The 16,931-nt window shown below is 43.1% G+C and overlaps 1 protein-coding gene and 1 non-coding gene across 20 annotated transcripts in view; both read right to left on the bottom strand.

Moving 5' to 3' along the window:
• ARPP21 (cAMP regulated phosphoprotein 21) overlaps positions 1–16,931 on the bottom strand; it is a 163,958-nt gene that overhangs the window by 41,775 nt on the left and 105,252 nt on the right. For all 19 annotated transcript variants that reach the window (XM_059879885.1, XM_059879895.1, XM_059879883.1 and 16 more), the window contains 2 exons: positions 15,691–15,936; positions 11,973–12,099 (listed from right to left, as the gene is read on the bottom strand). In XM_059879885.1, the coding sequence (XP_059735868.1) occupies positions 11,973–12,099; positions 15,691–15,936 (373 nt within the window). The remainder of the gene's footprint in view (positions 1–11,972; positions 12,100–15,690; positions 15,937–16,931) is intronic.
• Positions 11,400–11,483, bottom strand: MIR128-2 (microRNA mir-128-2). Its single transcript, NR_030797.1, has one exon. It is a non-coding gene; the product is annotated as a microRNA mir-128-2 (primary transcript).

The following is a 16,931-nucleotide window of genomic DNA, read 5'->3' as shown; positions in this document are numbered from 1 at the left end:
ACAGAAGGTAGAGAAATACTCTGAAATTTCTGTGAAGCCCTCCCTGTTTGGGGCGAGAATAGCAAAGCCAATAACGACAGTCTGTTATGAAATAGTCCTGGGATGTGGAAGTTTAAAGATAGATAGATCAGAGAGGCATTTGAAGGCTTTCATTCCCCCACGACGTATGCTTTTATATTTAATTTCATTTATTATTATTTTTTAATTGAAGAGGAAACAAGAAGTGCAAGAACTGTTCTGGGAAATAGTGCATGTTGTAACTGTTGTTACTATGCAAGGTATTTCGGGATGTTTGGGGTGCTCCTGGGTGTTCCCAGGTGACTAAGGCAGGGCCGGACCTACAAGGCTGGAAGCAGGATGATTCATTATTGCCATCAAAATTATGCCACACACCACACTATTGTAATTAAATTTTAAATATTCATTTGTTTGTTGCCAGTATGTACAACTATAATTACTTCCTGTATTGTATCCATCAGATCAGATCAGATCAGATCAGTCGCTCAGTCATGTCCGACTCTTTGCGACCCCATGAATCGCAGCACCCCAGGCCTCCCTGTCCATCACCAACTCCCAGAGTTCACTCAGACTCACGTCCATCGAGTCAGTGATGCCATCCAGCCATCTCATCCTCTGTCGTCCCCTTCTCCTCCTGCCCCCAATCCCTCCCAGCATCAGAGTCTTTTCCAATAGTTTGCAACAATGTTAAACTCACTAACTAGTTCTAGTTTGTAGACTGTCTTGAATTTTTTATTTAAACATGCATGCCAGGACTTCTCTGGTGCTCCAGGGATTAAGAATTCACCTTCCAATGCAGAGGACTCGGGTATGATTCCTGGTCAGGGAATGAATTTTCCACACGCCACAGAGCTTAAGTCCGAGCAACACAACTATGGAGCCCGCACACCATAACTAAGATCTGACACGGCCAAAAAATAAAAAACATTAAAAAAATAGCAAATGTGCATGTTCATCTGTAAATACCGTTTTGCATAGAAATATAGTGTTGCAGAACTGTTCTGATAATCAGTCTACATGCAAGTAAAACAATAAGGTGTTTCCAATAAATAAAAATGCAGTATTAAGAAGAAACTGTCATGATCTACGCTTATTTGCCTATATACAACAAGCGTATGCAGAAGTTCAAAGGCAGAAAAAAAGAGGCAAAAATAAAAAAAAACCCTGTTCTGTTAGCAAGGAGTTTTTGTGTTTTTCAAAAAATTCTTTTCCTATAAGTACTGTGCTGTTTGTACAGTTTATAAAAAGTTATACGTTCTAAATAAAATGACAAAAATTACCTCTAGGACTGAAAATTGCCACAATTTTCAGCTAGACAGGAGATTAACGCTTTGATTTATCTTTTGTCCTTGGATTTTTTTTTTTGACTAGCTTCCCAGTAAAAACAGAGCCTTTCCTCCAAGACAGACCTAGTTGGTATCAACTGAGTGTTAGGTAGTTAGAAGAGGAAAAAGGAGTTCAAAAGGGTCGTGGCTAAAAGACAAAGAAGGGGAAAGCCCACGAAATAGAACAAAGGAAGGTCCGAGGACCAGAGTGAGGACCTCAGGTAAATCAAACAGCACTCCTGGCTAGCCCATTTTACATAGGGAGGCCCAGGGGGAGGAGAAAAAACATATAAAAAGAGGAGCCAAAACTGGGCCAGGGACTTTTCGCTACTTTGTCTTTTAGCCACCACCATTTTGGACTCCTTTTTCCTCTTCTAACTACCTAGCATGAGGAAGCCAAGGTGTTCATCAAAATTCATCAAAGAGTAACCCAAGCCGTTTGACCTCTATCATATAAAATTAACACCACACAGTCCAGTCAATACGGTCCACACAGAGATGAATCATCAGAGTGATAGCTATCTATGCATTGTTTTCCTTGGGAAAGAAATCCGCACAATCCCACCTGGAGCTAAGTCTGACGCACCCTCCTACGTGTTCTTACAACCCCTTGAAATGTGTCCTCCACTGCAGTAGCCTGCATTTTTTTGGGGGGAGCTCTCTTCTGACTCTTCTTTCTGCCATTTATTTTTTGTTCTTGAAACAGTTATGACCCACAATGGCTCATAAAAAGTTCAGTGGTGCTGGACCTACTTCAAAAATAAAAACAAAAAAGCAACAGAGTAAGAGCATCTGGGAAAAAATTAAAAATGCAATTTTAATGAGTCTCTAGGCGCCTTTGAGGAAATGGTGTGGGAATCAGGGAGAAGATGTCAGTGGGCGATTAGGGATTGGTGGCTGTCCTCGAAGGCCATCACAGTCCTCCCTGCAGCCAGGGAAGATGAGCTGACAATCGGGAAGAGAACCTGGAAGCAACCACACAGGGGACTGTGGCCGTTTCAGGGATCCGAACAAGAGCATGGGTGTGAAGCCCGTTGCACGCTGCTCTTGCAATGAAGAGCTGTGCAAAACTGCCTCTGCCGTGGAATCTTGCTGTTATAAGTGAGTTAGTGATCCTGCTTGAAAGCAGGCAACCCCCATCTGCTTTAAAGAGGGTATGTGAGCCACTGTGCGTCTTTGAGAATTATACTAATTTCACGAGCCTCCTATCACCCTGCAGCCTTCCTGGCTTACAGTTACTGCTATCTGGATCTAGAGTTATCAGGTTCATGAGGCATCATGTGGATAGAGGGGCCAGTGGCAATTCAAAGCTCAAGGGGGTGATCACAGTTTTGTGCTTGTGCTGCTGGTTTGAGGAAGGGGCAAGCTAGGATGTCATGAATACAGTAAGTCCATGCTGAATGGCTTGGCTGAATTTATATATATATATATGGTGTCCCTAAAGAAATAGTCACATCTGAAGACAGAGGAAAGAAGAAAGAATTTTAGTATTAGTTGCTCAGTTGTGTCCGACTCTTTGGGACTCCATGGACTGTAGGCTGCCAGGCTCCTCTGTCCATAGAATTCTCCAGGCAAGAATCCTGGAGTGTGTTGCTATTTCCTCCTCCAGGGGATTTTCCCAACTGAGGGATAGAGCCTGGGTCTCCTGCATTGCAGCTAAATTCTTTACCACTGAGCTACCTGGGAAGAGGAGCCTTTTCAGGGCTACTTCCTTGGAGATAGTGTCCTTTGATGTTAGTGATTTGCACAGTTTTCTATTCAAAATTAGAAAAACATCAACAATGTTAAGCAATAGTGAACTCCTTGGAAATGACAAATTTAAAGACTAGGCTAATACTTTTTTCTTGGGTACCGTGTTGGCTTGGAATTTGGAAAGCACGATGTAAACAACATAATTCAAGATGCTGTTCACTGTTTTATCACCACAAATTTCTAAGTGAAATCAATACCCTAAGGCTCACTTGATGCTGGCTCTAGGGACAACACTGGAAACAAAAGACAGTCGGTAAGTTTCATGCTCTGCTTCGAAATGTAGGGAAAATCCAGCTCATTTTTCTGAATCATCTGAATGTTAGATTGTGGACGTCTTTGGGGGAAAGCAGTGTGCTATCCCTTAATGGCAAGGGATGTGTAGAGTGGAAAGAAATGAGATTGAAAAACTAAAGTAAAGGGGGAAATGCAGACAGTGAACACATGAGATGCAAGCACCCAGAGTTTGCAGGGAAAAATCTTATTAAATACAAGGAAAAATGACAAGGAAAACAAATGACAAACAGGAGAGAGAGAGACCGACTGTTTATTAGAGTTAAGAATTAAAGATAGAAAACAGGGACTGCCCTGGTGGCCCAGGGGTTAAGACGCTGCACTTCCACTGAAGTGGACATGGGTTCAATCCCTGGTCAGGGAACTCAGATCTCACATGCCGTGTGGCCAAAAAGTAAATATTTTAAAAATAAATTAATACAAGTAAAGATGGAAAATAAAATAAGAAAATGGATTTAGGGATGGGAAGGAAATGGAGACCATGAAGAATGAAAAAAAAATTTTCTAAAGACAAATGCAGCTGAGAAATGAAGTCATTCGTAGACCTAGGTGACAGCTGACAGCAGAAATTGCTGGCAACCAATTTGTAAGAAATAAAAAAATGCAGCACACAAAAAGGGAGGGTCAAGACTATGTACAGCACAAAACATCTTAAATTCTCTTAATTTACTTTGGCTTTAAGCATCAGGTAGATCTGACACCTTGGAACAAATAGTTTGGGTTCTCTGGATTTCACTATTGCGTTCATATTCTCTTAGGACATCACATATGAAAGATGTTCGAGTTTTCAAAAAACAGTATTTGTGTGCTTTTCTGGCCACAATTCTTTCCTTATCATCCTCTAATCTGACTCTCTTTTTCTTTAACAAGCTATGTTTTCCACTTTCTGTTGCATAAGATAAAGAAAAGAGATAATGTTATGATCTGTCTTAGGATCTTTACAGGAAAGCAGAAAGTCTAACTGTCGCAGTCATGTTTAACTGCGCAACGGATGAATACATTCACACCAAAGGTACATAAAATGCAAAGTGTTAAAGTGACTATTTCAAATATGTTGAATAAATTCTTTTACCGTGACCTGGGGGACAGAGGGACCTGGCCATCTGTATTGCTTTCCAAACCTGTAAGATTTTCAGACCTAAAAACAGCACGATTCCCATCATTGCTTCTAATAGTGTTAACCTTTCCCAGAATCCCAGCTTAACACTTCTCATTCCTATTTCTGTAAATGGAATAATTAGACCAATTAATGAAAGAAACACATGAACATTTCCATAGAAACCTTTTCCAGACTGATATTTTCAGAACAGCGTGTTCCGCAAGGATTTATCCATGTGACTTCCTCTGATGTTAACAGAAATCAGACAATTAAATTCTCCTGTAACTCTTTTATAATTTACCCCCTCTGCTCTTAGGAATATAATAATGCAGACATCCAAAGCGCAATCACTTCCTTAGAGTTGTCAAGTGCAAAAATTTTTGCATTGCTTCTCTGAGTGATTATTGGTTATATATTCTTTCTCAAATTAAAAAAAATAGATTAATGAGGTTTTAAATATTAAAATGTATGGAAATTATATGAAGGGTAATTAGGAAAATAGTTCTCTCTTTTAAAAAATCATCATCAAACTTGGGAAATAAATTTAAGATAAAAAGAGAAGGTCCCAATTTCAATAAATGAGCATCTCTTATTGGTCACACCAGTCAATCACATTCTTTCTTTAGCTCTGATCTCTGATGCTCTGTCTCCTCAGCTTAGCCAATCCTGAGAGGGAAAGAAGTCAAGATGAGGAATATTATCCTAAGAACAAAGACGGAGAAAATGTTTTTAAAGATAAAACCCTTCTCAATTACATTGATACTGACTGCTTAATAAGTAAGGCTAGAAGGACAGGAGTCACTGTCAAGTTCACGCAACTGATCTGGTTAAATAAATTTATAGACTCCATTAAGGTGCATTTTGCCCCATCCCAAATGCGTTTCAGAACAACATTAAAGAGGCAATAATCTTCCTTCTCAGTAGGAGCTGTTAATAGGAACAATATGCTATTGCAACAAGAAATATTACTCCTGAAAGAAAGAAAAAAATAAGACGTTGCTTTTCCTATCAGGAAAGGAGCACAGGCTTTGGTTTATCTTCAGATACACATAGGTCACAGATAATTCTATCTTCCTGCCAGGAATGCCATTCAACCCCATTCCATTGTTGAACATCCAGAAGGCAACTAAAATGATTAAAGGAAAGCCCTGCCACAGCCAAAGGGTGATGTGGGTAGGTTTCCAGGGCCTGGTTATTCCCTGCCATCTGAATACTATCAAAACTAGTCCAATGTATGACTTATGATGGGAGCATTATTATTTTACAGACATTCCCAAATTGCTCAGTATATGGAAATCCAAATAGGGGACTTCCCTGGTGGCTCAGCCAGGAAAGAATCTGCCTACAGTGTGGGAGACCTGGATTCAATCCCTGGGTTGGGAAGATCCCCTGGAAAAAGACATGGAAAGCCACTCTAGTATTATTGACTGGAGAATCCCAGTGGACAGAGGAGCCTAGCGGGCTACAGTCCATGGGGTTGCGAAGAGTCCGACCATGACTGGGTAACTAAGCACAGCACTGGGGGTCCAGTGGTTAAGACTCCATGCTTCCACTGCAGGGGGTGTGGGCTAGATCCCTGGGCAGGGAACTAAGACCCCACAAGCTATGCAGCACAGCCAAAAAGAAACAAACAAATATAAAGAAAATCCAAATTTATGGTATCCCTGACTATGGATCTACGACATAGTCCTTGGGCATTCAAACTTTGAAAACATGTGTATATTTGTTTGTTGAAGTGGATTGGTTGGTTAGGCTTTGACTTGATTTCATAACACTGAATTACTATGATCTTTTGATGATTAAATTGGTGGGGTGGAAAGTGAAAGTCACTCAGTCATGTCTGGAGGGGTGAGCAGTTTTCATTTAATATTTTAAACCATCACATTTTTCTCTCACTCATGTGCACATGCTCCCTGGCCCTGATAAGACAGACTCCGCATTGGGCAGGAGATTGATCTTTGCTTTCCTCATCTAGCAAAACTGAGTGTTTAACTTCCACTTCCATTTCTGTCAGTGCTATTTAAATCTCATGATGACTGATGAGCTGAGTTTAAGATAAAGTCCACGTGAGGTTTACCTTAAATACTAATGAAAAAAAAAAATGAATCAAGTTTAAAAACTTCTAAAGACCTCCACCATTTCCTCCTGCAAGAAATCCCAACTTTCCTATCACAAGGCAGGGTGGAGTCTCACCAGCCCAGCACATAGATGTGAGCAGAGCAGAAGTAAATTAGGTAAGCCTGCAGAAGCCCCACAAAAGCTGCAGGGGGTTTTGCAATACGATGTAAGCGTGTTAAGATTTTCATTGTTTCCTTTTGAACTACAGTTTTAAAAGTAAAACACTGTCACGGAAAACGCTCTATGAAATAGGTTTTATCCAAAATGCCTCATTTAGCAGATGGTTGGGAGCAGGAGAACATGGGAGAGGAAAAGGATTTAAAAAGTAGAAGTGAGAGGCATCTCCACAATCGTCAGAATCCACCTCAAATGACCCACAGGAGTTAGAATCTAGGCTAATGTAAGATTCCAGCAAGTTTTGTGTTTTTTTCCCCCCTTTCTTCTCTGAAGCCATCCATGTTCTCTTCCTATTATTCTATTTTTTTTAAGTTTTTTTTTTAATTTTTAATTAGAGGATAACTGTTTTACAATATTGTGTTAGTTTATTTTCATGACAATCAAGAATACAGAATCTTCTGCTCTATCAGGAAAGCAGACCACTGGACTGTCCCTTGTAAAGCAGTTAGCTTCATGATTTTTATACCTAGACCTAAAGTCATATTACTGCCACTAAGCAACAGGGCTGAAAGCCTGGTGTGTGAGAGACACGGCAGGAGCTTATAGAAGACCTTACCCAAACTCCAGTGGTCAAAGGGCCTTTCCCTTCCAGACTATGGAATGGAATTTCTGTGGAATGCTTCCAGCTTCTTTTAGGGAAGGAAGCACTTCTTGTTGATTTGGGAAAGGAACCAACATGCTCCATATAGCTATAGACCTTCCTCCATCCTTAGACTTCAGGGGTATGGGGTTGGGGGTGGGGGCAACCTTTGTCTTGAGATTCATTTCAGGACTTTAGGAAGTCTTATAGTTGAGAGTTGTGAAGCTCCACCTCTCAGCAACAGACAGAATGAGCAAATAAAAAAGCAGCAAAATTATAGAAGATCTGAACAACAAAATAAATAGGATTTGATTGAAATGTATAAAACATTCCACCTAACAACAACAGAATACCCATTTTTTTCAAGTGTTTAAAGGAGCATTCACCAAGAGAGACCATATCCTGGGCTATAAAACCAACCTCAACAATTTTATAAAAACTGAAATCAATTATAGTTTTTGGCAATAATGAAATAAGTCTAGAATCAATAACAGAAATACAACAGGGAAATCTCCAAACACTTGCACATTAAACAACACACTTCTAAATAAACCATGGGTCAAAGAGGAAATCTCCAAGAAAAGAAAAAAATACATATAAATGAATGAAAATATGACATATAAAAATATGGGGGACACAGCCAAAGTAGAGTTGACAATGAAACTTAGACCATTAAAATCTTACATTAGAAAAGAGCAAAGGTTTTAAATCAATAATCCAACTTCCTACCTCAAAAAACTATAAAAAGTAGAGCAAAATAGGGCTAAAGGAAGAAAGTAAGAGCAGAAATCAATAAAATTGAAAATAAAAAATAGAGAAAATTAATGAAACAAAGAGGCAGTTCTTTGATAAGATCAACAAAATCGATAAATTTAGCAAGACTGTCTGATTTTTGAGACCCCGTGGACGGTAGCCTGCCTGCCAGGCTCCTCTGTTCATGGAATTTTCCAGGCAAGAATACTGGAGTGGGTTGCCATTTCCTCCTCCAGGGGATCTTCCAGTCTCAGGAACTGAACGCAAGTCTTCTGCATTGCATGTAGACTCTTTCTCAGTGGAGCCACCAGGGAAGCTCTTATGAAAATTAAGAGAATTTAAAAATTATCATTATCAAGGTGGAACAAGACATCACAACATATTCTGCAGCTATTATAAAAATAATAAAGGAGGGACTTCCCCTGTGGTTCAGTGGTTAAGAATCTGCCTTGCAATGCAGAGGATGCGGGTTCAATCCCTGGTTGGAAGCTGAGATCCCACATGCCACAGGACAACTGTGGGCCACATCCACGGAACCGGCACAGACACCTAGAGATGCCCACATGCCACCACAAAGAACCCCCGAGTGGCAACAAAGACCCAGTGCAGCCAAAAAACAAAAAACAAAAGAAAAACAAAGGAATAGGAAAGAACTACTGACAACTTTATAGCCATAGATTCTACAGCTTAGAAGAAATGGGCCAGTTCCTCAGCAACCACAAACTACCACAGCTCAGCAAAGATAAAATGGTAATTGGAAGAGTCTTATAACCATAATGAATTTATAATGAAAAAGTTCCACACATTATTTTCAAATAAAAAGAAAGCAAAATATTTCTGATTCCGCAAATTCCCAGGCTCTGACAGTTTCACTGGAGGATTCTAACCAACATTTAAAGATTTAGCACCAGCTTGACACATTTGGACCAGAAAACAGAAGAGCAGGAAACACTTTCTAATTTATTTTATGAAACCAGCAGTACACTCTAATACCAAAATTAGGATGTATTCATTCCCAAATGCCTAGTTAGGAAGGTATATGGGGCTTTATAAGCTCATTTTTGTTGCTTTTAGGACATGCCCAAGATCTTGGAGAACCAAGAATGAAGCTATATATACATATATTTTGCTTTTTAAGTCAACTAAAAAGGGAATTTGGAATTGGAGACATGATCTAAAAGGAACTCTTATTTTTTTCCTTCCCAATGTGTGATTCCTATGCAGATGTCTCAGCTGCTCTCTGCCATTTGTTCCTGACCAGCTCTGCAAAATAACATGGAAGCCCACGTGAGTTGGGAGGCAAGAGTCCAGGTTTTCAAGTTGTTCTGCTGTTAGGCCAACTTGTGTACTTAGAGAATTAGTTATGTGTTATCTGCCTTGGTAACATGCTGGCTTAGTTACCAGCATGTTAATTTCTATAGGATCATCCACACCAGGAAGTAAAGGCAAAACTAGTAAGTATATTTATGCTGTTATGATAAAAATTGGTTAACACGCAGGCTTAGGAGGCTCTCTCTAAGAGAGTCCACCGACACAGCGGCTACCCCAAATAACTCGCCATGTCCCTTTCGGAAGTCACTGTTGGTGCCGCTAAGCTCGGCTAAAAGCTTCCCAGCTGTAGGGTCCCAGAGCCCCTTCTACCATCACGGAGCCATCGCTGAGCTGTGTTCCTTGGGTTTTATTAGCAGAGGTGATTCTCAGGGAGATGACCAGCTGCCCTCCCAAACACTCAGTAAATTCAGGAGAGGTGGAAAACGCTGGGGAATGTTAGGCCTGACGTCAGGGGTCGTGCTCCCTGAACTAGGAGCTTAGGGCCTGCATGTGCACACTATGTTATCAATTCCAAGGATGATGCCGTGCACGTATCATTTTGGCGTTTCTCATCTCCCCACCCCCCACAGACACTGCCACTCACTTCCTTGACACCTGAAGCACCAGCTGCTATTTTGAGCAAGAATCTGACTTAGAATGCCTTCTTCTAATTACGTGTCATTATCTCGCCTTGGGGCGGCAGTTCCCTAGTGACGTGGAGCCATGGGACATGTCAGACCCACTGGGTTGTCATAAATGCTACCAGTTAGGTCTCCCTGAGATGGGGAGAGTGGTTTCTGCATCCCCAAATTCTCCCACAGTGTTTAAAAAAGAAGAAACAAAGGCCAGATGGATTCTCCCTTGTGCTGACATGCATCAGTGAAGGCTGTGGGGAGTCTGAAGTTTGTTCTAAAAATCTTATTCTGTTACCTAGTTAATACATTCATCCAACTTATTCAGCCCCTCACACAGACCCAGAGCCAGTGCAACTGGCTCCAGCCCTGGATCTGCATTCTTGTATGTGAACTATACGCCAACAGAGGACTAACATATCCTTCAGAAAACTCTCAAACAGTGGCACTCAACTAAAATTTTAAAACTTCTTATAATTAGATATTGACATCTTTCTTCTTTTAAGGGCATCAGTAACCAAAAAGGAAACTGCTCTAGTTTCTGGACCAAGAGCTAGATTATAAATTAATTCTTTGATAAACATGAGCAGACAAAAAAAAAAGAAAAAAAAAAGACGGTTCAGAATGCAAACAACACTAGAGACTGTTATCTAAATTGACAGCACAGTTACCACCAGCTTGAAAGAGATAACATTTTCCAACAAGGACAGAAAATATGGCCAAACACCTATCTTAAAATAACTAATAATTAGAAATCCTTTAGTGCTCTCATTACAGCGAAAGTGTCAATTCAGAGGTCGAAATATATTCTTTCAGAAACTGACACAGTGTTGAAAACAAGGCAAAGTCTGGTTGCCTGCTATACACGTCCTATCTTCTCCCACAGACGTTAAGTAGGTCTTGAGATGAACTAAAGAACAGACAGCCACTCCCAACACAGTTAATAAATGATCCCTCCCAACTGACAAAATGCCAGCCCCACCAGCATGAGTATTCTTCAGGTGGGGATTTGCACTCATCCTTGGAAAAGATGGTGCTTTTGGTTACAATGTACAAAAGCTGTGTTTTTCCTGTATATTTCCCACCCCCACGCCTCACACATTACAGAGGCACATACACAGATCCAGTGTGGAAGTCGGAAGACAGATGGGAACACATGCTCTAATGTACCGCCCTACTCACAGAAGGCAGGGGCCCCCGGCCAGGGGGTCTTCAGCAGGACCATCGGCGGCTCCCCCCTACTGTGTGGGCAGTGGGAGGGACACCCGTGCGCCCCACCGCAGGTCCCTCGCGCCTGCCGGCTTCCTGCTGCCGTTGGGGTGGCGGCGTCCCGTCAGGAGTGTGACACAGTAGGGAAAGAGACCGGTTCACTGTGAGACCTGCTACTCACTCTCGGACAGTGCCTCGGCCCCCCTTCCCACTGCACAGCGGCTGCCGCAGGCGGTGAATGGCCCTCCAGACTGTGAGCCCAGGTCCGAGTCCCATGGGGACACAGGCTGAGGTGTCAGTGACCTTCTTCTCAAGACACTGCCTTTTTTTATGGTGCTACAGAAACATCCTAACATGGTCCCCTAGCCTTAGGAACAGGGGAAGACGGGTGGGGGAGAGTATGAACTAGGAAGATGGGGAGGTGGTTGGCTCTCAGCTTTCAGAGGAAACTAAGAGGGTCCCCAAGTCAGTTATATAGACCGTGTTTCGCATGCGTGCTGGGGAGGCCGGGTAACGTGAGTTTCACCTCGTGGGACCTGTCACTTATCCACACAGAGTTAATCAAATGCTCCGTTATCTTTCCCGGGGAAGGGAAATGAGCTGATTTGAACTGTGAAGCTTGGATGCTCATCCAAAGAGGACAGCTGAGAGATGTATGTGCAAAATAACTCATCTGGAGGAGGAAATGGGCAACAGATTCCAAGTACCTGCTGGCTGCGCCGTCGGCGGTATCTGCTGGCCCCTCTGAGCACTGAACTGAACCGAGGCCATGGGCCGGTACTGCTGCGTGGTTGAGGTAGGGTACTGACCAGACGGATAATAATACACAGGCATCTGGGGAAGGAAGGGGACAATGGCAGGACATGAGGGCTGCAAACGGAGTAATGTTTTTACACATAAAATACACTGTCATCTTATGACATAATGTGAATACAGTAAATTGTAAAGGTGGCCACCCTGCCTACATGCATATGCATGGAGTGAGTGAAAGTAGCTCAGTTGTGTCCAACTCTGTGAGCCTATGGACTGTAGCTTGCCAGACTCCTCTATCCATGGAATTCTCCAGGCCAGAATACTGGACTGGGTAGCTGTTCCCTTCTCCAGGGGATCGTCCCAATCCAGGGATCAAACTCAGATCTCCTGCATGGCAGGAGGCTTCTTTACCATCTAAACCACCAGAGAAGCCCAAGAATGCTGGAGTGGGTAGGCAATCCCTTCTTCAGGGGATCTTCCCAACTCAGAAATCTAACCGGGGTCTCCTGCATTGCAGGTGGATTCTTTACCGGCTGAGCCGCCAGGGAAGCCCATGTATGTGTCACCAATGCCATGAGACAGGAATGATGATTTCTGAGGCTTGTATGCCTGATCCTTAAGAAGACTTGCAGCTTTCACTCTTTCAGGAGAGAACCTAGCCACTAGGAGAAGAAGTCCAGACTGCCCAGCTGGAGAAAGAGGCCATGTGGAGGCCAGAGGCTGCCCAGCCAAGATCCCAGTGCTCTGACTCAAGAGTGAGGCCCCATGCAACCTTCCAGTTCCAGTAAAGCTGCCTGGGACAGCACCTTGTGGTGAAGGGGTGGGCCATCCCCACGGAGTTCCGCCACAAATTGCTGACCTGGCTGTGAGCTAGACAATGCCTGTTGTCTTAAAGCACTGAATTTTGTATTTTTTTAAATGCAAGAAGAGTGAATGAAACAGTCAACAATGACAAAACATTTTTAGGGTAGTTTTAAATGTGATCGGGCTTCCCTGGTGGCTCAGCTGGTAAAGAATCTGCCTGCAGTGAGAGACCTGGGTTCGATCCCTGGGTTGGGAAGATCCCTTGGAGAAGGGAATGGCAACCCACTCCAGTATTTTTGCCTGGAGAATTCCATGGTCGAAGGAACCTGGTGGGCTACAGTCCATGGGGTCGCAAAGAGTCGGACATGACAGTGATTTTCACTTCACGTAAACGCGATCATCTAACTTGAATCGTTTTTCTAATGGAAACACAAGTAAGTCATTAAATCTAATCTCCAGCCTAAAAGGATCAGAGGATGAAATCATGAAATAAGGGCAGGCCCAGCAGAGCACTTATTAGAGTGGCACATAGCCAGTATCTCCCCTCCAAAAAAAAAAAAAAAAAAAAGAATATTCAATCTAAAAAGGAATATAGGTTAAAAAAGAATATTCAGTCTAGAAAGGGATATAGGTCAAAATTATTGTTTATGTCACCTTCTGTCACTTTCTCCTGACTGGGAATGACTGAAAATATTCTAATTACTTCCAGTAAGATTCAAATCAAATGTCTACTGACCTGGAAAGATTTCTTGCCTGTCTCAGGTCATTTATATGAAGGCTCTTTTCTTATTAATCAATTACCTTTTATTTCTAGGCCTCTGACTTTTCTTCTATCAACTTCTTTAAAATGTAAGCAGAGGCATGCCAGTTCACAGCTTACAAGGTTTATCTGTTTGGAATAAAGTGAGGAGCCACCTGCTTGAGCATGGAGAGTTTTATGGCTTGCCCTCTTTGCCTTGTCCATGCATATTTGCTTCACTCTTCTGGTGGGTTGGGTATTCATGGCAAGTCAGACAAAACTGACCTTTATAGTTATTAAACAGGTTCATTTTTCTGCATAAATTGAGCATATTTTCATATATGCCCACAGACCATACCGCATGTTCTTTTCATTATTATACATCATCGAGTCATTGAGTTTTAAAATGTTTAATAACTTGAAAATCACTGTGGGATATATCCTATACCTTTACCTGTGGTTCTTTTACAAAGAAGTTCAGAGATGTTCAGACTGGTCATGAACATGTGTTTTCTGGTTTTTCCCCCCTTCCCTCTCTCTATTTTTAAATCTATTAAAGAGAGAATGAGAGCATTTCCATTGCAGATACACCAGTGCTCTGGGTTGTCTTTGCTCTAATATTTGCTCTAGTATCTTTGCTCACTAAAACTGGAATTCCTTCAATCAAGCAAGTACATCTTTTTTTAAAAAAAGGCTTCAACTGAATATTCTGTCAAGTCTTCTCTTTCCCAATAATTAAATATTCTTAAAATCATTAATATATTAGTGAGGCCTGTTCTCCTGTAACTTAAAATGATTTTCCACATCTCCTTAAACCCGACCCTGATAGCTCAGTTGGTAAAGAATCTGCCTGCAATGCAGGAGACCCCGGTTTGATTCCTAGGTCAGGAAGATCCACTGGAGAAGGGATAGGCTACCCACTCCAGTATTCTTGGGTGGCTCCAGTATTCTGGAGACTACGGGTGAATACTCCAGTATTCCCTGTTGGCTCAGCTGGGAATCTACCTGCAAGGTGAGAGACCGGGGTTTGATCCCTGGGTTGGGAAGATCCCCTGGAGAAGGGGAAGGCTACCCACTCCATTATTCTGGCCTGGAGAATTCCATGGACTATAAAGTCCATGGGGTCACAGAGTCAGACACGACTGAGCCACTTTCACTTTAAACCCCACCAGTGACACCACTACATTGCAGAGAAGGCAGCTAGAGGTGACTATAATTATCACTCAAGATAAAATGAATGACTGGGTGAAAATCACTTCATGGCGGAGGATTCTGCATGGCTGCAAAAGCAAATAATTTATTCAAGATGTTAAGGCAATGCCACACATGATACAAAGGTAACACTGTACTTGAAACAGCTCCTCCAATGAGATATTTCATAATTAGCATGGAATTTGCTTGGGCTATGCATGCCTTGAAAATGGACCAGAAAACGCCTCAGTGCATTTTACATCTTGACAGTAATCACTTGCAATATTCAGCAAGGGATGCCCAGGAGAGCCCCAGAGATGTTTGGTGGTAAAGAGTAACACATAATCAGTCTTTGAGAAGACAGTAAAAATCAGTGATCTGTGGTGTCTTACATGCTCAAGTCAATTAAATATGATTAATGGCTACCTGTGGGTGGGTGTGGGAGGCCGTAGCCCCCAGGGGAGAGGAGAGTACAGTGGAGGGGGCTTAGCTTCCTCCTTTATATTCTGAGAGGAGCCCCCGATTAGCTCCAGAAAGATGCTTATGAATGGATAAGAAAGGAAACATGTCTCCAGAGCAGCAGCAGGAGAGATGCAAGGCCCCCAGGGGCTGACTTCCCTACTTCCTTCCCCAGGGCTTTCCTGCCCGGAGCCATCACCATAGTGAGCCTCATCCTGCAGGAGGTGATGCTCTGCCATGGCCTCTGCACCAGCGGCCTAGACAGTGGGCCATTCCCTCTGGTCCTGGGGACACAGGTCCGCTTCACCCAACTTCCTTTCTGAGCCCCATAAGCACAGCTGGTGGACAGGACAGACCAGGACCTGTAGGCTGGGAGTATCAGTATGCCCCAGAAGCCCGAGGTGGGAAGAGTTGGCGATATTCTACATGGAAACCGAGCTCAAGGTGTTCTGGCTCTACCAGCTCTGGGTCCCACTCACCTGTGTGGGTGGAGGCTGATGCACGAATCCCTGTGGCGAGGCAGGGGGTTGGAGGACTTGCTGGGAGCCAGAGAAGCTCCCTGTGGGAAGCTGCTGACCCGTGGAAGCAATGACGTAGCTTGGCTGCTGGGTGGGCTGAGGCAGGAGGGACGGCGGGTAGACGGGACCGGCAGGGGGCTCAGGAGTCTCCCCGGAGGACTGCCGGCTCAGGGTCATCTGGCCGAACTGCGTGGCCACATCCTCTCTCTGCAAGCCATCGAGAGAAACCAGGACATCAGCAAGGCTGGCTGAGGAATGGCAGGGGCACACAGAAGCAGACGCAGGACACAGGCTTGTCCTTACCAGAGACAGAGGGGGCACGATTTGGGAAAAAATAAATGAAAGGAACTCTCTGTCCAAAACAAGAGAACGTAACAAGGGAAAATAGATTTTAAACTCAGAGATGGTCAATAGGTTGACCTGTATTTCTTTCTTTCAATGGAAACAAATGATTATTTTTTCACTGTGGGCTCAAGATCCTCAGAATAACAGTAGAATGAAAAGGACTTGGTGGTCTATCCTAGAGGGTCATCTGGTCTACCAACAATAGCCCACAGGCTCTGCCTACTGGAGAGAAACAAGAGGGACTTGTACTGCCCTTGGCTGCTGCAAAAATGGAACCAGGGCTAGAGTCATCAGCAGGCTGGGTGGAATTCCACTTGTAAAGGAGTATTTATTCACTGCCTGGCCTAAAGTTAAGAGAGAATGCTCACTCTCATTGTCCAAAAGGACCTAGTACATTGAGGGGAAATGAGAGGGCTCTGGAGGACTGGGATACTAGGGGAACATCTCTATCAGGAGCAGCAGGTGATGTCAGTTACCATCTAGATACTGACTTTAAGTTATTTGCGAACCCTCACACCAAACTCATGTGTCTCTCTCCCCCTGACTTCTAACTCAGAGGACATCCAATTCCTGCTTAGCTTGTACATGCCTTTTTATATTTTTTTGGCCGTGCATCATGGCACATGGGATCTTAGTTCCTCGACCAGGGATGGAAACCCTGACCCCTGCAGGGGAAGCACAGAGGTCTTAACTGCTAGACTACCAGGAAAAGTCCCAAGCTGGTAAACTCTTAAAAAGGGTATCAGACTGCAGGAGCATTAAACATAGGACAGATGACAGAAAGGAAAGCATTCTTTCTGGAGAGGAGTGGCAATGTTCTGGAATGAGACATTCACACACTACGTTCCCGCTGACAG

Source organism: Bos taurus, chromosome 22, assembly GCF_002263795.3.
Source record: "Bos taurus isolate L1 Dominette 01449 registration number 42190680 breed Hereford chromosome 22, ARS-UCD2.0, whole genome shotgun sequence".
NCBI classification, from domain to species: domain Eukaryota; kingdom Metazoa; phylum Chordata; class Mammalia; order Artiodactyla; family Bovidae; genus Bos; species Bos taurus.
Note: the sequence above shows the minus strand (reverse complement) of the source record. Positions and strands in the feature narration are given on the sequence as shown.